The following is a 21977-nucleotide window of genomic DNA, read 5'->3' as shown; positions in this document are numbered from 1 at the left end:
GCAAAAAAACTCAAAATGCATACAAAAGAATGGCCCTAAAATGTTATGTGTGTGTGTGTGTGTGTGTGCAGTGAAAAATACAATTAAATATTTATCTAATATTATATATGTTTTTAGAATATTTATTTTATGTAGTTTTTTTTTTTAGCAAATTCTCTCTCTCTCTCTCTCTCTCTCTCTCTCTCTCTCTCTCTCTCTCTCTCTCTCTCTCTCTCTCTCTCTCTCTCTCTATATATATATATATATATTTATTTTTTTATTACATTTATATATAAAATATTTGTATTTATATATAATACAAATGAAATAAATATACTTAGAGTATATGCATGCAACTATTTCTACGCATGTGTGTGTATTCAAATACAATACATATCATAATAATATAAATAATACATAACAATTTTTAATAGATTAACAGCACAAACGTATTTGAACATATAGGCTACTATATTTGAGTGCCTTGAAAAGCGCTATATAAATCGAACGCATTAAACACACACAATATTATGATATATTATAACATAATATATCAAATTGTAATGGTATATATATATATATATTTACACATACATACATACACATAATATATTATGTATATAATTATAAATTGTATAAAATGATTATATGTTATAATAAAATATATAACATAGTGGTATGTGTCCCTATGGAACTGATGCAAATTAGCCTTCTAGAAGACGCCTGTAACTACACACACCAACTGACCACAGCTTTACGAGGAGTGTGTAATCCATACATGCATCAATATAGACCGCACTGATCTACTGGGTAAATCATTGGCATGCATTCTTAATGACGGCGCTTTGTTTAGCCATGATACTGGAGGAAGAGATGGTTCAACAGAATCCACATTCATCCCAAACATTAGCAAACATATACATAAAAGTACCATGGTACTGAATTACCCGGCCTATCATGCAAAGCTATTGTACAGAACTGCACAGGAATATGGTAATAGCTGCTAATATAACAAAAAGGTATTATTTGAGGTTAATCATAACTCTGTGGAAGGCATCTGTTTATTATAACAGGAAATCATTAGAAATAGACGAATGTATAAATGGTAATGTAATAGATTGTGAAGCATGAGAGCTTTATTTCCACATTTAATTTCAGCAAACGCTATAAAAATGTCCAAATAAAAGCATCTGTTGTAGTGAATATTAGCAGTGCTGCTTTAGTTGGGTTTAAATGAATTGCTAACACTTCTGCTGACCACATTCATGTGGCAAATAAACTCCCGTCCAGCCTTGAGACACAAAGACGAGGAGAAAGCCTCAGTGATAAACTCATTACAGGAGCGATGCGCGTGTGTGTATTTGTGTATGCATCTGCGATTTTATTGAATGCTAATGTGTGCTGAACTCCCCAGGTACTCCGAGGCAATCAGCGCTCCATCATGGGCCAATTACTCGTGTAGTGCCGCTTCGAGACGCGCATGGCTCATTGCAAAGCCTTGAGTCGCTCACACGGAGAAAAGGAGGACGACACGCGTGTTTATGTGTGTTTGTGAGGACGTGCTGACACAACTTGGGGGGAAGGGTTTGGAAAATGGAAGTGTGTGGTGCATGAAGAAATGAGATGTCCAAACCTCTGACAATAATTACGTGCTTTGCCATTCAGTCAAGCTGTAGTTTAAATGGTTGGGCGGTCTCACCGTGCGATGATAGAAATGTGTCAACCGATCCTGCTGTGGTGTTTATATCCACTATGACAATAGCATGCAGATTACTTTTTTGTAAATTAATTTATTTAGAAAAATCTGATCTTTTGGTTTGTGCACTGCAAAAAAATATTTTCTTACTTAGTATTTTTGTCTTGTTTTGTCATACAAAACTTGTTTTCTCGCCTTTGGCTTGGCTTGCTCAGTTGGGGACACTAAAATTATGTTATTCACCTAAATATACAAATAAAAAAACTTAAATGGGGACTTGGAGGGGAATGGGAATCCAAGTCACGTTTAGACTTGGATTCCCATCCTAAACATAGACAAAGTTTCAAAAACTAAGTTGGACGTTTGATGGAGTATTTCTGTGTTAAAAATACTCCTTCCGGTTTCTCACAAGTTTCGGGGAGTTTTTTTCGAGTATGGCTCGGCTTGACGTCGACAGAGCGGAAGGTCCTTGTATGGGCCTTACGGGCTCTTCTCCTGGTAGGGTGCGCGCGCGCGCGTGACTAGATGCACGCAGCCCATAAACACTGCTCTCAGGTGCAGCAGATCCACTAGTCCATGCAACACGTGCCGCGCTCCACTTTATTCCTATGGGTGACGTCGAACGACTTCAACGCTTCAGCACCGCATTGCGGGAAGGCAGCGCTGCATTTGAACCGATTTGAACTCAGAAATGACGGGAAGCTTCACAACATCGTTTCAGTCGCGTCTCAAAGTGGATTTACACGCCACTGCTGTCACAGGACTTCACCAAATCATACCAAAGAAGTGTGTTTTTGACGGAGTGGTCCCAGCGATAAAGGTTCGGTCCTGCTTTGGAAGCAGTCGGTGAGTAAAACTGCTTCAAATGTCTGTGCTGTTGGCTATCGTCGCGTGAGTAAACATCAGTAAACGACATGATCGCGTGCTTCGTCATTCAAATGCGCTAACGGTTACTCCATTGTTATTCTATGTATAACGTTACACTAGTTCGACGTGCAAAACCGTTTTGCTTCCTACTGCTAAGGTCTAGTCGCATACAATAGTCCATAAACCGAATCATGTCCTCATAAACTGCGAGTAAACACACATGTTGACAGGCCACTAAATACAGTACATACCACAGAGATGGACGTCCTGCTGTTGCTGTTTCTCCTGTTCAATTTATTTCAGCCTCCGAATCTGATTCTGGATCATATCTGTATTAGTTGAATCTAATTGATAGCCATTTATTAGAGTAACGTTTTCATCTCCACGCTTGAGGATGTCAGCTCTCAGAAGCTCTCGTGCTGTAGCTGCGCATCCGTCATTCTTTAGCTCCGCCCACTCGATACGCCTCCAGCCGCTCGTTTTTTTTCCGGAAAGACTCGGTACAGCCTATATTTATTTTATAAATATAATAAAACTAAAGACTTTTCGGAGATATGAAGGATACAATACTACTCTATAGGTACTCAAGATTGACATGAGATTGACTGAAACTGAGTGTTTCACCCCCCCTTTAAGTGTGTTTATTCTGACTCCACTGGATACTTTTTTTTTCCAGATAAAAGACTCAATATCTAAATAAATAAGTAAATATTTACTTATAAGTAAATGTATCTTGATTTAAGAATGTTTAGATATTTAACTGGAAAACAGGCAAAAATACAAAGTCAAAAACAAACACCTATTTGCAGTGTGTGCATCAAGAAAAGCATTTTAAAAAATATAATAAAAAAAAAATTATTACCGGAAAAATAAATAAAAATAATAATATATATATATATATATATACCGATCAGGCATAACAATATTCCTAATATTGTGTTGGTCCCACTTTTGCTGCCAAAACAGCCCTGACCCATCGAGGCATGGACTCCACTAGACCCCTGAACGTGTGCTGTGGTATCTGACACCAAGATGTTAGCAACATATCTTTTAAGTCCTGTAAGTTGCGAGGTGGTGCCTCCATGGATCAGACTTGTTTGTTCAGCACATCCCACAGATGCTCGATTGGATTGAGATCTGGGGAATTTGGAGGCCAACTCAACACCTCAAACACGTTGTTGTGCTCCTCAGGACCCAAGGTTTCCCAGCAGAACATTGCCCAAAGCATCACACTGCCTCCGCCGGCTTGCCTTCTTTCCATAGTGCATCCTGGTGCCATGTGTTCCCCAGGTAAGAGACGCACATGCACCCAGTCATCCATGTAATGTAAAAGAAAACGTGATTCATCAGACCAGGCCACCCGTGGTCCAGTTCTGATGCTGACGTGCCACTGTTGGCTCTTTTGGCAGTGGACAGGGGTCAGCATGGGCACCCTGACTGGTCAGCGGCTATGCAGCCCCATACGCAACAAACTGCGATGCTCTGTGTATTCTGACACCTTTCTATCAGAACCAGCATTAACTTCTGGAGCAGTTTGAGCTCCAGTAGCTCGTCTGTTTGATCGGACCACACGGGCCAGCCTTCGCTCCCCACGTGCATCAATGAGCCTTGGCCGCCCATGACCCTGTGGTCAGTTCACCTATGTTCCTTCCTTGGAGTACTTTTGATAGAAAACTACAGCAAAATATATAAATAACTGGTGTATATATTTATATGAGTTTTGCACGGTACTGTATATAATAACCGTGATATAAAATTTCCGCCCACCCCTAGCGCAGGCTGGTTTATTTGTGTGCTCTAGTCAAACAAAGCAGGCACAAATGGATTAGAATCTGAAAAATCACATCAAACAGCAAGTATGCTGAGAACAAATCCTAATTAACATAACAAATACTTGCGTCAGGTTAATATCATCTGAATTGTTTGCTTACGATTTGCAAAAGCTGAGTCTGAGCTGGAGCCAGGCGATTCAAGTGTGCAGTTGTACCGTGATCCACCAGGAGGCGCTGCAAACCACCAACAGCTTCTCAATCACAACACAACACACCCACTCACAGTGTTTTCAAACTACAGCATGTTTCCACGCCAGTCTGGAGCTCTGTTCACTAAATGAACATCATCCTTGTGCACAGACTCCCTTCATGGTCCAAAGTAAGCCTTTCGATTGAAGCGTGACACAGCAGAATTGCACCACCGCAACGTGGATGAATGAAGTGGATTTGTGGCATGTTCTTTGTTTGCACTGAGAAAGGTTTCTGAAATGCCCTTCAGTGCTCGACAGCTCGTGCTTTGGATCTTGAGCAGAAAGTACTGGAACGTTACAGCCTCCAATCCTCCCCTGTCTTATTTGTGTCGTCTATTCCTGTGCCAGGCCTTTAAGACATAAGTGCACTGCCAGAGAGCGCTGGAGCAGGGCATTATGGGATACAGAGTACAGTTCCCTGTTTGTTCCATTAAGTGTTAAATATCTTACTTTACCACACTGCATTTGTGCATATACTGTGGCAAGAAAAGTGTATGAACCCCTTGCAGAATCTGTGAAAATGTGACTAATTTTGACTAAATAAGCGAGAGCATACAAAATGCATGTTATGTTTAATTTAGCACTGTCCTGAATAAGATATTTTACATAAAATATGTTTACATATAGTTTATAAAGTGATGGTTGTTCTTGAGTCCCTTGTTTGTCCTGAGCAGTTAAACTGACCAATGTTCTTCAGAAAAATCCTCAAATCCTTCAGTTTTCCAGCATCTTCTGCATATTTAAACGCTCTCTAGCAGTGACTGTATGATTTTGAGATCCATCTTTTCACACTGAGGATGACTGAGGGACTCAAACACAATTATTAAAAAAGGTTCAAACATTCTGCTGGAGAGGGCTCAAATTTTCTAAAGAATTTGAGGATTTTTCTGAAGAACATTGGTCAGTTTAACTGCTCAGGACAAACAAGGGACTCAAGAACAACCATCACAAAAAAAAAAAAAAAAAAAAAACAGCCAGGGAACGACACACAGTATTAAGAATCAAGGTTAACGTTTGAACGGGGCAATTTTTTTAATAAATTCAGCTATTTATTTGTCTTGTGGACTAAATGTAACCATATTTTATGTAAAACATCTTATTCAGGACAACACTAAATAAAAATAAATAAAATGCATTTTGTATAAGTGTTTTGTTATTATTCACATTTTCACAGTGTCTGCATGGGGTTCATATACTTTATCTTGCCACTGTATATTTATATTAAATACAAATTTTTAATTTTGCACTGCTGTTAAAAAGCATGGTCAAGCTTTAGTTTAGGATCCAATTTCACTATTAAATACAACTTTTATAACAGAAAATGTTAATATAGAATCACTCCAAACTACACTTTATAGGCAACAATAGCTAAAAAATAATGCATGAATACACACATACATCCTGGAAACTTTGGCACTGTACTATGATGTGGGATGCACTGATCATAATTTTCAGTGCGCAAATTAAGATGTTACGCCTCCTGTGTTAATTCTACATGGGGATTTCTGAGAGGTTTTACGTGGGGATTTTTTGAGGTGAGATTCTCAATCCATTCTGAGCGTGAAAGAAAAAGAAAAAACAACCACAGGCTGATATTTAGGGCTAGCCTACCATTTCTAGCAATGAGCAGAAACCAAAGCTGTTACAGTTAGCCAGCCAGCTGTACCACAAGTTTAAATTAATCATTCCTTCTATAGAGACTGTCAAGCTGCAGAATCATATTCTATTCTATTCTATTCTATTCTATTCTATTCTATTCTATTCTATTCTATTCTATTCTATTCTATTCTATTCTATTCTATTCTATTCTATTCTATTCTATTCTATTCCATTCCATTCCATTCCATTCCATTCCATTCCATTCCATTCCATTCTGCCGTTTTCCATGCTACACTTACCGGCCACTTTATTAGGTACACCTTGCTAGTACTGGGTTGGACCCTGTTTTGCTTCCAGAACTGCCTTAAATCTTCGTAGCAGAGATACAACTTACAAGGTGCTGGAAACATTTGGTCCATATTGTGAATGATCGTATCACACAGTTCCTGCAGATTTGTCAGCCGCACATCCATGTGAATCTTCCATTCAAGCACATCCCATAGGTACTCTACTGGATTGAGATCTGGTGACACTGGAGGCGATTTGAGAAACCAGTTTCAGATGACATGAGCCTTGTGTCTAAACTGTTGACATAAGGCAAGATGCTTTCATGTTGTTTATGCCAAATTATGACCCCATCATCTGAATGTCCCAGCAGAAATTGAGACTCGTCAGACCAAAGTTTTCCAGTCTTCTACTGTCCATTTTTGGTGAGGCTGTGTGAATTGTAGCCTCAGTTTCTTGTTCTCAGATGATAGAAGGGACATTATGCATTGTAAATGATCCACATGACACAGGTTATCGTTAGCAATTGTATTTTGTTTTTAAGAAAAGCATGGAGCAGAACAGAATAGTGCAGCATATTAGCCTCTGTCATTCTCCCCACGAATGCAAGGCTCTGGAAAACCCCAAACATGGGTCTTAAATAGGAGTTTAACGGTACATGCATTTGTCCCGATCCGTCACGGTACGGTGCATACAGTCAGACGATGAATACAGTCAGTCACAGGCGATCCACTCTCCATCCAAAAGGGGGCATGGGTGGTAATGCAACTCTGTTTGCTAACCGCCACAACAGGAAAAAGAGCAAAAGAAGAAGAGACGATCTGTGCACCAATCCAGAACAAGAGTTCAGATAGCACACAAGAGCTTGCAATATGTGACCCTGGACGCTGGAGCACAAAACCATAAGTCATAAGTCTCACGGTTATATTTGTGGCAATAGCCAATAATACATTTTATTGGTCAAAATTATTGATTTTTCTTTTATGCCCAAAATCATTCGAATATTAAGTAAAGATCATGTTCTGTAAAGATATTTAGTTTATTTCCAACCATAAATATATATATAAACATGTATTATTAATGAGTCCTATTAAATGAGGACTTTCTCAAATATTTAGATTTCTTTGCACCTTGAGATTCCAGATTTTCAAATAGTTCTATCTCAGCCAAATCCTATCCTGTTACGTCCTATCCTAACAAAGCATACATCAATGAAAAGCCCATTTATTCAACTTTCAGACGATGTATCAATCTTAATTTATGAGATTGACCGTGGTCCAGGGTCCCATATACATAATACTCAAATAAAAACTGCTTTGAATGATGTCTTACTCTTATCTGTATGACCATAAATTATGGAATATTTTAAGTTGTTTCCGCTGTTATTATGAGACGAAATCATTTAGCATTGAGGTGATTTGTGTTCAAGCCTCACTACAGTCCAATGATGAAAAATGTGTGTCATGGAAAGGCAAGCCGCTTCTCTCGCCATCTCCTCTTGGAAAGGTGAAGTAGCCTCTTTTTTTACTTCTCAAATCTTTCCAGGATTTCTTGAAAAAGGGTAATATTGAACTATATTCGAACTTGTAAAGAATTGTGACCTCAAAACCAAGGTACATACTGAACTGTGTACCTTTACACCCCAAGTCTTAAAGTATCATACACCCAGACCATTACAAGGCGTGTGGGTTCAGAGATGCTCTTCTGCAGACCTCGGTTGTAACGAGTGCTTATTTGAGTGACTGTTGCCTTTCTATCATTTCCAACCAGTCTGGCCATTCTCCGCTGACTTCTGGCATTAACAAGGCATTTTCACCCCCAGAACTGCCACTCACTGGATATTTTCCCTTTCTCTGAACATTCTCTGTAAACCCTAGAGAGCCCAGTAGCTCAGCAGTTTCTGAATACAGCCCGTCTGGCACCAGCAACCATGCCACATTGAAAGTCATATAAATCACCTTTCTTCCCCATTCTGAAGCTTCAGCAGATCATCTTCACCATTTCTACATGCCTAAACGCACTGAGTTGCTGCCATGCGATTGACTGATTAGATATTAACATTAACCTGCAGTTGAACAGGTGTATCTAATTAAAGTGGGCGATAAATGTATATCAAGGGTGTCCAATCGTGCTGCTGGAAGATCACTGTCCTGCAGAGCTTAGCTCCGACCTCAACTAAACATCACCTGAACCAGCTAATCAAGAGCTATGTCCCAATTCAGAGGCTGCATTCTTGCCACCAAAACAAAGGATGCATTTCAAGGAGACTTCGAATTGGGATGGCCTTCGTCACACCGAGGCGATGCAATCAGCCTTCTAATGCGCCCTTCGAAGGATGCAGCCTCTGAACTAGGATGCAGCTAAGGTCTTATTAGTCATACTACAAACATCCAGACAGGAGTGTTGAAGCAAGCTGGAGATAAACTCTGCAGGATAGTCCCCTCCAGGTTTAAGTTCAGACGCCACTGGTGCATATGGCTCTTTTCTGTGACTGCTTTATACGGTTCTGTTCAATTCTATGAGGATCTGCTCTATTCTATATTATTCTGTCTTCTTTTGAACCCTTCACTGAGTTGGCAATCCTTATGAAACTCTTCTGAAACCACGGCACACTTTTTAACCAACTCAACCCAAACCGCTGACAAAAAGAACCACTATTCCAGACCGTGTGGAAATCTTCCTAAAAAGCTCTCATGCTATTATGCAAATGCTGTTGGCAGGATGTATAATCCCAACACTTCCTGTGTGCTGCCGTATCACACTATGACCAAAATGAATAGTCTATTTCACATAGTGTGTGTGTGAGACAGTGTGTGTTCGTTTGTTTCCCCTAGGGCAGGATTTCACGATTTAAGGCAATGTTTGAAGTGCTACTCATTCCCATTTAAATAATCCACATGCAATTTAAATCAGTCAGGTTACAAGCTGAAAGAACTGGGTTTGTGTCTGTATGTGGTCTGTAATGTACTGTGCGTGTGTGTAGAATGGACATATGCTATGCTTGCAAACACACGTGAATGCTACATCTGTGCCATTAAACCAGATGTGCTACTGTTCAAGCAAGTATTGTCAGTTTAATTAACGTTAAGTTGCTCTGAAAAAGAAAACTGGCCATAGAAAAAGACTTCCAGTCTTATTGTCGTTAACTAAAACCAACCTACAGAACAGAAATAGAATCTTCTGTAACATTATAACAATATTGATCATTTTCATTTAGTTTAGGTTGTTAAGTATTAAAATAACACAAACTAAAATCTAATACTAGTCTTATAAAATAATAAAAAATAATAGCAAAACGACCACTGAATTCTTGCTGTACTCCTCCTGAGAATGCGATGTAAACTTGTGTTTTACTACAATTTTGTGTTGCAACGAAAAGCGTTTGTGTTCATGCAGTCGAGAGTATATGCCTTAGTTATTTGTGTGTGTTCATACATGTGTGGTTGTATTTACTGTGTACAGGGACACAGAACAGGTGGATGATGGGATACCTGGGGGTTTTCCTTCTGTTGACTCCATGTTTAGACGTCACAGAAGGAATTGCACACAGATAGCCCAGTATGTTCACGCACGGACAGGATAATAAGCAGCAAGCTACTAACATGGCGAGGAGGCGCACGCGGTTGTGGCGAAGGATCATATGGATTATAAAATCAAAGCTGTAGTTTGAAATGTCACACACACATATGCACACACTTCAGCGCAGTGTAATTAAAACCGAAGGCCTGCAGGGTATATGCTATATATAGAGCACGCTGCTCAGTCTGACACGTGATACGGATCCTCAAACTTCCCACTTCTGTGAGACTCCACCAGCTAAAAAGTATTTAAAATAGCGGCTAACTTCCACACTATCAGATCACAGGCTTAATCTGTATCTAATGCCGTTATCGTTTCAAGTAATACGCTTATGAATATGCACAGAAATCTATGCACTTTGAATACATTATCCATTCCGTAAATGAACTGGGATTCATCTAAAGATGAATTACTCAAAGACAAGTTCGGCTTTTCCATCCGAACTAGGCCAGGATGATGAAGCTAATAAAAATCATCTTAATATTTTTCAGCCTTTTGATAATATTTGATATACATCTCGATGTTTATGTATTTTCTCTGAAACGGCTTAAAAGGAACCGTCATTTCAATGAAACAGCCGCGGCTGCCAAAGTTGATTTAAATGATTAACGGAAGAAGTAAAACAGCAAAAATCTCATTAAAAATAATCTTGTTTATCACTAAACGCCACAAGGAAGAGTGATATTTAATCATTTTCATTTATGCACCTAAATAATCGTACAAAGTACATTAAAACGGCTATATGCAGACTTTTTTTTGATTGACTGACTATTGCAAACAATTCATTGAATCAGAGTTTTGAACTGATTCATTGAAATGAACTGAACTTACCAATTCTAATGCCATGTTTACTAAAGTTTAAATAAGAAAAGCTATTAAAAGTCTTAATACTCGTAAGTAACAGGACAAAACTGTCTTTGGGAAACTGAATGGCCAAATAAAAAAGTGCATGTTGCTTATCTTTATAAATCACCTTATAGTCTCTCAGCTCTAAGGCAAACACATGAACTCAAAACCACAGGTTATAAAAGTGTCATTCATAATCAAAGCCAAATATTCAAAATGCAAATAAACTGTAAAACGGCACTCAGGATCCATTTGATTTCTGTTACTTATATTCCGAAGAGTCCAATGGGAGCAAGAGTTCAAATTGCTCTGGAACTCTTGCGTTTTTCTGCAAGTATTCATGGGTCGGGAATTGAAATTATGTTAATGCATTATTCAGCAGAGCGAAAAACGTCTTCAGACAAGGACAGCGGTCATTAATCTGAGGCTGTTAGACTTCAGAAGTACACGGAACAACTTGCGTTTCATTCTGCAATGCATATTGCGTGTGCTCACCGCGTGTGTGTAAGTACTGTAGGTGCTGCTGTAGGTGCTGAACGGCAGGGCCACGGTGGGGTTGAAGATGCCAAACTGGCCGACCATCTGTTGCATGCGGCGTATGGTCCTCTCTTTATCGGTGTCAGCGAACTTTACCACCAAACTCGACGAAGCTCCCTGCGAGAGACACATGAACATGCATACAGTTACATTGCAGGATCATTCCTATTCAGTTCAGTAGATTTTGGACTGCTTGCATTTTAAAAATTCATTTGTCAGAGGGAGAAAATGTCTGTCTATCATACAAGCAGAAGATTAAAGGGGTCATGAACTGAGAAATCAAATTTTCCTTGAGCTTTTGACATATTGGTCATTATAGATGGCCATCATACTATAATAACATCCATAACTGCAAACTTCATTGTTAGTCCAAAAACAGCTTTTGTTTCAACCAAGCCCAGAGAACGACTGGTTGTGGAATAGATCATCTTCTACTTCATCATCACAGCTTTGGCTCCGCCCACTGGCGTGTTAGTGAGATGATGAGGCGAGAAGAGTGATACAGGATATCTGGACTACAAATAACATTACCTTCCAAAGGATCCTGATGCTAGGAATGTGCTTATTTATTTCATCAATGTCTCCGATGAGCGTTATTTATTTGTATTCTGTACACATCACTGTGGATTCTTTAGTAAATCAGTCGCAATTTCAGCACAGACTTTTTTATCATATGAGGTTTAATTGTAAAACTGAACATAAACAACATTTTTATAAAAAATAAAAACTAATAAAAAAATGACAAAAGCGACAAAAAATACATATATAAAAACTTCAAAATATGAATAAAAACTATAAAAAGTGGTCCCTTTTAAAGCTTAAAAGCATATGCCCTGTTTTGCTTGTAATGCAGGGAAAAGAGCAACCAGATCAAATCTTATGTTCAACAGAAAGAAAATCATACGTGTAATCATTGGTTATATCTCTATCCTCACCATTGTTCTTGCATTCTCATGGCGCTAATAAAAAGTGCACACAATCACACATACACACACAGACTCATTAAAAAGCTCTTGATGATTTACTGCACCACTTGACCTTTTGTCCCTAAAGGCCAGAATATTCCCCTCATCTGAGAGACCCTGAAGATCTGGACCTCTGGGGATTTGTAATGCCTGATCAAAAGCCTACACAGCACTTGAATGCAGATTATGGGTGAGCGTGAGCATCACTCTGAGAGGCTGAGCACTTGAAGAGAGCACTCTGAAGGGTGCAGGCCATTACTGCCTCTACTCTATGTGTGCATCCTACACAAAGACATATGTCACTGCCACTTTATTAAAATGTGCATTTATTTTAGGAATGTACCAATGTATCGGCCAATAACTAGTATTAGCTGATAAAAGCTCTTATCCCTTGTGATCAAACATCGGCTGATTTCCATTATCAATCAAAAGGGCTGTGTGTGGTCTACCATTGTACAAAAATGTACAATGCTTTTAATATGTTATGCTTTACTTTTTAGATACCATTCAACAACCAAAGAAGACTCACACAAGCACAATTGGATCAAATACAGAGATACTTTTGCACTTTATGCATTTCCACTTAAAGGTGTAGTAAGCAATTTCTGAGCAACACTGTTGATATTTAAATTCAACCCAAGCAAACATTCACTGCTAAATGCACAAACAAACAATGCAAGCGTGGATGTCTCTTTATCATAGCAAAAGCAAGCAAAAGAAATCTTAGCGAAAATAAAGTGAAGATCACAAATGAACAAGGTACACAAAAGTACATATAAGGCAGTACCGCAAGTTAGGCTGCGCTTTCACTTGCACAAAAAAATAAATCAGATTTTTTACTCACAGCTGACACAGATCGGAATTTGGTGCACACGTGCAAACACAAAAATCCATGCAAGAATTATTATTATTTTTGCATCAATTCCGAGCCACTTACAAACATGGTATTATATCAGATACATATCCAGTATCTGGACATTTACCTACATCTAAAGACATATCACATATCCAATTCAAATATCGCTTTTTAATGCTGTTTATTAAAGGGCCTGTATGTGCTCACACTAAAACCAGTTTTACTCGCAGAGCGGAGTAACAACACAACCTCAGCATCCATTTTCAAGTCTTTCAGTTAGGTCTCTTTAGTGCTGATCATAACCCTTCTTTTCCAGTGATATTCCTCTGTTCTTTTCTCTTTTGTAATGTCTCTCAGCCATCTCTCTTTCTACAGTCTTTCTTCAAATCTCTCTCTCTCCTCTGCCATCATGAGTGGACACACCCCCTACTGCTGACTGGCTCACTCTCTCTGCTCCCCCATCATGAGTGGACACACCCCCTACTGCTGACTGGCTCACTCTCTCTGCTCCCCCATCATGAGTGGACACACCCCCTACTGCTGACTGGCTCACTCTCTCTGCTCCCCCATCATGAGTGGACACACCCCCTACTGCTGACTGGCTCACTCTCTCTGCTCCCCCATCATGAGTGGACACACCCCCTACTGCTGACTGGCTCGCTCTCTCTGCTCCCCCATCATGAGTGGACACACCCCCTATTGCTGACTGGCTTACTCCTCCCCTCTCAAGTGGACACGCCCCCTACTGATGACTGGCTTACGCCGCATTCACACGGGGCGTAGGCGTTAACGCTTCCCATTTACTTTGAATGGGTGACATCATCCGTTGCCGAACTGAATTGTGGGTTCCGTCGCGGCGCTTCACTCGCGTTGCAAGCGGCAGAAGTTGAAGAATTCTCAACTTTTCAAGCGCCAGCGCAGGCGTCATCCAATCAGATCGCCGTATGCAAATATCCTCAGCAGACGCTAGCCAATTGCGTTCATTACTGCTCCGTGAACCATCCAGACCATAGGCCGTTAAAAATCCAGACGCAGCTCCTGGACCACTACGTGATATTCTTCCCGCTGTCGGCGCTTTTTCAGGATTTAATGTACTTAACAGCTTTGTGCACCTGTGCAGTGCGCTGACAACAACTACACGGGCAATCGCACTCGCACATACAACCAAAAAAGGCGCTTTTTTGTGTTGTGTTTTGGTCCAAGCGGCAAGTTAATGTGATTGGCTGTTGTCACTATGACGATCGCGTCAGCACCCAGCTTCAGCCACGCCCTCCGTCAAGCGTTAACGCCTACGCCCCGTGTGAATGCGGCGTTACTCCTCCTCTCTCAAGTGGACACACCCCCTACTGATGACTTGCTTACTCCTCCTCTCTCAAGTGGACACGCCCCCTACTGATGACTGGCTTACTCCTCCCACCTCAAATGGACACGCCCCCTACTGATGACTGGCTTATTCCTCCCCTCTCAAGTGGACACGCCCCCTACTGATGACTGGCTTACTCCTCCTCTCTCAAATGGACACGCCCCCTACTGACGACTGGCTTACTCCTCCCCACTCAAATGGACACGCCCCCTACTGATGACTGGCTTACTCCTCCCACCTCAAATGGACACGCCCCCTACTGATGACTGGCTTACTCCTCCCCCTCTCAAGTGGACACGCCCCCTACTGATGACTGGCTTACTCCTCCCCCCTCAAATGGACACACCCCCTACTGATGACTGCCTTACTCCTCCCCCCTTAAGTGGACACGCCCCCTACTGATGACTGGCTTACTCCTCCCCCCTTAAGTGGACACGCCCCCTACTGATGACTGGCTTACTCCTCCCCCCTCAAGTGGACATGCCCCTACTCATTACAAGTGTGTGTTGCACTGCTCGGTTCCATCCACTTTCAACAGTGTTTCTCAGAAATCGCTTGCTGATCCTTTAATTGAGGGAAATTAGTGATTGTGAGCAAAACAGGTGTTTTTTAGAATTCAGTTAATTTTAATGTGTGTTAAGAATATCCAAAAGGTTTCGAAATCTTAATTTAATATTCAGAATTAAGTTAATATAAGTTCATTAGTATAACTTTATAACAGAATAACTTTATCAGTAATAAAAGTTATTCACATTTCTTTCAAAATTGTGTAATTATTAACAAGGTATAAAAAGCAGAACACCAAAATATCCGTATCTGCATCGGCAGATGTCATTCTAAAAAATTGGATGTTAGTATCAGACAATTTTGAATCATTACAAGTAGTAAAAAATCAGAGCGTCAAATGAGGTATTAGAGGTTGATACTCTGTAAGAAACTGGACTGTCAGGAGAGGTTTGAGATCTGACATTGAACATCATTGTGACAGGCTGCAAAATGATGCTGAAATATTTAAATGCATTAAAATTGGTATGGTGGAAAGTTTCGCTCTGCAGGGCTCAAACAAACTGTAAGGCTGAGCTGTTAATGAGGCCTTTGCTAACTCAACGCATGGCTCTGAATGTGTAATGAGGAACTATTAAAATGTCCCTGAAACTCAGTACTGCTTTACCTCTCTCACTGGCTCTTTTCCAAAACCCAGTGAGCTCCCTCGCTGACTACTGCCTACAGACAGCAGCATCGCAACTAAAATGGATCCTCAAAAGAAACCAGATTTGAATGCACTGCATTAGCACTACATTAGCACTACACTGCATCAAAATACATTACTAAATTTGAATTTATGATAAACATTTCTCTTGCTTTGTCTATTTTTTTTTATCTCAGATGGATGTTTTCAACAAGCTTCTCGCATTGCATTCTTGGATTGTCTAATTTAAACCACTACACAACCTTAATGGTTTTGAAAGTACTCAACAAGGATGCATTTATTTAATAAAAAAACCTCTAAAAACAGTAATATTGTAAAATAGTATTACAATTTAAAATGATGCAAAGCTGAAAATTCACATGATCCTTCAGAAATCGGTCTAATATGTCAACCCGTTCTCACTCCCAAGGCGTCAAAATCCGAAGCATAGTCAAGTGCCTTCCGCGTCACAATTAAGACGCTAAAGGTGCCCCTGGGCGTCATTTTGCGACGCGCTGGGTGCTCCATTCATTACAATGATAAACCTTTGGCGTCATAAACAGACGCATTTAATTATTTGCGTTTATAAAAGCTGATGATTTTATTAATATTTAAAGGCTACTTTTATATTTTGGAGCAACTAACTCCACTCCTACCCTAAACCTACCCATATCTAAACAATATAAAACACATAACAGGCAAATAAATGTACAGTCACAGGTATTTATTGCAAAAACTGACCAAAGCAGTATAAAAGTATTAACTCATGTTGCATTCCAAGTCTTCTGAAGTCATACGATATCTTCATGTGAAGAACAGAGTCGATCTTGATGTTTTAATCGCTGAAATGATGATCCCGCTGCCCCGTGAACGAACTCATTCATATCTCATTCAAATAATTCAAAAGACTCCTGAGCATGACGCAATCGGTCACGACACAGGAGAGCCAATGACATTTTACAATCAATGCTGATGTAATGGCGCAATTGGTCACAAGACATACGAGAGCCAATGCAATTTCACTATGAAATCTCACGTAACCGGCGCCAATATTTGAAATTTGATTGTGTTTGTTGATGATCTTCTGCGGATGGAGATGCTGATCGCTTTTGGGGATTTTCGTCATACAAATCAATCGTTTAGCCTCGGAAAACTTGGATTATTTAACTTTTTTGAATAACTCGTGGATGGAGTCGTATTTTATATCCTGTGTTTTATATCATGTTCAGACAAATGGGTAGGTTTAGGGATGGGGTGGGGTTGGGTTACATGTTAAGCATGTCTAAATAGCGTAAATAAAATAAATGTAAATAAAATTATGCTTGCTGATTAAATTGAAAAACACACTCCAACATGTCATAATGGCCAAATTATAAACTAATACAATTTCACCATGACGATAACATTACTAATACCCAGTGCGTCTGTGTATGACGCCAAAGGTTTCTCACTGAAATGAATGGAACACCCAGCGCGTCGAAACATGACGCCTTGGGGCACCTTTAGCGTCTTTATTGTGACGCAGAAGGCACTTGACCATGCTTCGGTTTTTGACGCCTTGGGAGTGAGAAATCTTTTGTAACATTATGGGGCCCTACACCCGGAGCAATGCACGACGCAAGTGTTTTTTGCTAGTTTCAACCCGATGCAATTTTCTTTTTCACATCCAGCGCCACATTGTTTAAATAGCAAATGCATCTGGTCGCCCATGGGTGTGCTGGTCTAAAAACCAGGTGTGTTCAGGCGCAGTGTTGGTGCAATGCTATTTTGAGGAACAGAAAACAAACATTTTTAAATATTAAAAGTAAAAGGAAAAGTCTCTGGAGAAGCGTTCAGTCTTTCCACTCACCATGTAAATAGCGAATCCGCCATGGTGCGAGTGCAACTGGCTTTTAAAGGGAAAGGGAGATGAGGCTCTGACTGGTGCATGTTACGCCCAAAACACATCCATTAACTCTTTCCCCGCCAAAAACTTAATTTTCCGGGTTTCTGTGTTTTCACTATTAGACGCTAACGGGTGCTATTCATCTTCTGAATGATTACTTAATCTCCTGATTAAAACACTCACGAGTAAGACGGAGTAAAACAAGCGATCGTATGTAATCATATGCATAAGAAAAAAAACATGATCATCATCATTAAACATCATATGAATCAAAACTGCCTAATGTTAGTGAATAAAATCTGGACCCGGAACGAGATACAGGACTGTGAAGCATTAGGGATGTTGATGGACTCGATCTACTCCATCTGTGTTTGATCATCACTCTGAATCTGATCTGGAAACAGTCTTTCACAAAAACAAGATATTCTCAGCCTTTGTTCAAAATGTTGTTTTTATTTTATTAAACTTACCCATATTCAAGTGTTGATAAAAAAAGGTATGAAAGAAGCTAGAATAAAACAGTTTTTGCACCTCTAAACAATAGAGGCAATACACTGAATGAAAGCTCAGACGACATGGCAATAAACATCAGTTGATATTTTAGAGAAATCTCAAAATAAAATCACATGACACGATCTTGTAAAACATTGAATCAAATTCAGAGTTTTAGACTTATCATCTTCAGATAAGAAATACATAATATGGTCAGACTTGTGACTTTAGCTGTAGTGCATTTCTAGATTGCTCCAAGGCCAGCTTCAATTTATTTTCATAAAGATATTTCATACAAATACATTTCTAATAACTTTACAAAACTTTGAAGATAAAAATTACAGTAAACTGCCAAGTGTCTGCTTTCAAATGAGACCATAATTATGCTTTTAGTGCAAAGGATTCACGAACTGTATCTGTTTTAGTCCGAGTATGCATTTCTTACAATTTTTTCAAAAGTGGGGATGCAGCCTAACAGATTAAAAGGAGAGGGTCAGCTCTTTCTTTTGATATATAGCGTGCTCAGATTTCCATAAAACTAAATATTCTATGGGCTATAACATTTTGGTGAAAATGGTCAAAAACCCTGGCGGTGACTGGCAACTTTAAAAAAAAAAACTCTGGCAGGGAAAGCGTTAAGAGACTAGGTACAACCCTTTTGGACCATGCGCCTGGTGCACCAACCGTTTTTCACGTCGTTAAACTAGCGAAACTCATTTTTTAAAATGACATATAAAAACATATATAAATACATTATATATAAAAAGAAAACATTGTTAAATGTGAAGCTCATGATGATGCTACTGCAGGCTGTTCTGAGCCGTTTGTGATCAGAATCTCCACATCAGATTTAATTCTCTTTTCATTCCCCATAAGATGCCATCAGAGATAAACCGCCAGCTGTTCTTACCCAGACATTTGGCAAAAGGTCTAAATCCATAATGAAGTTGCACCAGGCAGCAATGCAACAGATATTCAATAGGTCAAAATAAATGAGGAGAAGCTTTGTGAAAACAATGTACCGTAATCACAGACATTGCTATCCGAACAGGATTAGATTCCTCAGAGAGGGTCATTTGCTCTGTTATTTTGTTCAGAAAAAATTCAGACTTGTTTGATTTAGACAGAATTAAAATCACAAAAACATGGACTTACCTGACCTTCTTGGGGAAACTAGTTGCAATTAAATTTTAAAGAGGACCTATTATGATCTTTTACAAAGTCTTGATGTTGTTTTTGGGCTCTGCTAGAATAGGTTTTAATGCTTGAATGTTTAAAAACACCTAATTTTTCACATATTCTCCATTGTTGCAGCTCCTCTCTTCCAGTCTGTCAGTAAAGCTCTGTTTAGTTCCTGTCTCTATGAAGCCCCTCCTTCTGAAAAGCACAATGGGCTCTGATTGGAGTTCAGAAACACTGACACTGATATAGAGAATAACTGCCCCAGGAGGGACTTTGTAAGTTTGCAGAGCTTTTTCATGCTCAAACAGCAATATTACAAACTAAAGAAAAGCATAATAGTTCCTCTTTAAGGCAACCTGGTGTCTACATAGGCAGCTCACTAGGTTTTGGAACAAGCCTTTCAATCTCTCGTTCTGTCGTCGACTATGTAAATGCTTTAATTATCGGTATGCAAAGTGTGAGTGTGAGATACGGCCTTGAACGTTTCATTTGAGGATAATTACTCTCAAGGTTGTGCTGATCTCTAAACACACATTTACGGTGGTTCATCAGAAGCATTTCTGCACTACCTGTCTTCCTTCTCTGTGACAGTTAGACAGTGTCAGAGTGTGTTTTCCCTCTGTTTGATCATCTGTATCCCTACCTGTCCTTTTCTTTCTCTCTATTTCTTGTCCTGCTCTCAGGGGACAGAGAAATACACCTCTTTATCTGTCCTTTCAATGTGTGGCAGAGGAATTATTCATCTGAACCTCAGAGTATGTGTGTGTGTGTGTGTGTGTGTGTGAGAGAGAGAGAGAGAGAGAGAGAGAGAGAGAGAGAGAGAGAGAGAGAGAGAGAGAGAGAGAGAGAGAGAGAGAGGTGTGAAAACATGCAGAGTGTGACAAAAAAGAGTGTGAGCTGTAGAATAGAAAGGAGATGTTCAGAATAGCATACTAGCATACTGGTCGTACAACATTGCATACGTTATACATATACTGTACATTTTTCTCTGTGAAAGGAATACCCAGATGACCCATGAAGAATCTGCAGCATTTTTTGTGCTGATTTTGGGGGAAAAGCTGTGGAATTCTGCAAAATAGATTGTTCAAAATTTTGAGAAGCTTCTGTCGTAATTTATCCACCCTCATGATATTTCAGACTTCTTCCATGAAGCACAAAAGAAATGTTGTAACAGTGGCTCTTTCCCATGCAACCAGACACCAACTGCGACTAAAGCTGTTGCAACTAACGCTTTAAAAAAAAAAGCATCATAAAATTAAATATAAAATTAAGATCATTATTGTCTGTGCAGGTTAAATATTAAATATTTGTATCTGAATAAATAGTTTTAAGATAGTCTTAAGGTTTATATTTGTACACACTGTATTGCCAGAAGTATTTGGACACTCCTCCACATCACTGAGTTCAGGTGTTCAATCTCTTCATGGCCACAGGTGTGTAAATCAAGCACTAGGCCTGCAGACGCTTCTACACACATTAGTGAAAGAATGGGTCGCTCTCAGGAGCTCAGTGAACTCAAGCGTGGGGCCATGATAGGTTGCCACCTGTGTATTCGTCCATTCGTGAAATCTCCTCACTACTAAATATTCCATGGTCAACAGCTAATGGTATTATAACAAAGTGGAAGCAATTGGGAGTCAATAGCTACAGACCTCCAAACTTCTGTGGCCTTCAGATTAGCTCAAGATCAGTGTGTTTCATGGAATAGGTTTCCATGGCCGAGCAGCTCATCCAAGCCTTACATTATCAAGTGCAATGCAAAGCGTGGGATGCAGTGGTGTAAAGCAGCCGCCACTGGACTCTAGAGCTGTGAGATGTGTTCTCTGGAGTGACCAATCATGCTTCTCTGTTTGCCAATCGGATGGATGAGTCTGGGTTTGATGGTTGCCAGGAGAACAGTACGTGATTGCATTTTGCCAAGTGTAAAGTTTGGTGTGGGGGGGGGGGGGGGGGGGGTGCTGTGGGGTTATTTTCAGGAGTTGGGCTTGGCCACTTAGTTCCAGTTAAAGGACTTCTTAACGCTTCAGCATACTAAGACATTTTGGACAATTTCATGCTTCCAACTTTGTGGGAACAGTTTGGGAATGGCCACTTCCTGTCCCAACATGACTGCGCTCCAGTGCACAAAGTGCCGGTCCATAAAGACATGGATGAGCGAGTTTGGTGTGGGGGAACTTGACTGGCCTGCACTTTAATTAACTTTTTATTTTATTTGCATAAATAAAAATAAAAAAATAGGTAAATGCTGAACAAAAATTTAATAGGTTTTAAGATAAATAAACTATTTTATAATTATTTAGCTATTTTCAAAACAAAACAAAAACTTCAAGAATGTTGTTTAACAATTTTAACAATGAATGTACATTTTATGCAATCTCCATAATTAAGAATCTCGTTTTTGTTATTTTCAAAAACAAACAAACAAACAAACAAACAAACAAACAAACAAACAATTAAACAAATAGTAAGCATTGCACTATAAGTCCCAAGACCAGACTAAGACGACTCTGGATTTTATTTCAAGACCTGTCAACTCCACAACTGCAAGGATATCACTAACTTGCCAGTGCATTGTCTGATTTATTTGTTAACATCATTAATGTGATTGGATGTAAAGTCTTGTCTTGGTTCCAA

General features: G+C 39.6%; 1 protein-coding gene across 2 annotated transcripts in view; it reads right to left on the bottom strand.

The window, feature by feature from the left end:
• The window catches only part of LOC137089269 (CUGBP Elav-like family member 5), a 229676-nt gene that overhangs the window by 39018 nt on the left and 168681 nt on the right, over positions 1–21977 (bottom strand). For both annotated transcript variants that reach the window (XM_067452808.1, XM_067452809.1), the window contains exon 6: positions 11370–11528. In XM_067452808.1, coding sequence (XP_067308909.1) covers positions 11370–11528 — 159 coding nt within the window. The remainder of the gene's footprint in view (positions 1–11369; positions 11529–21977) is intronic.

The sequence above is a fragment of the Pseudorasbora parva genome, chromosome 9 (assembly GCF_024679245.1).
Source record: "Pseudorasbora parva isolate DD20220531a chromosome 9, ASM2467924v1, whole genome shotgun sequence".
Classification (NCBI taxonomy): Eukaryota; Metazoa; Chordata; class Actinopteri; order Cypriniformes; family Gobionidae; genus Pseudorasbora; species Pseudorasbora parva.
The sequence above is the reverse complement of the archived record's forward strand: the minus strand, read 5'-3'. Positions and strand labels throughout refer to the sequence as shown.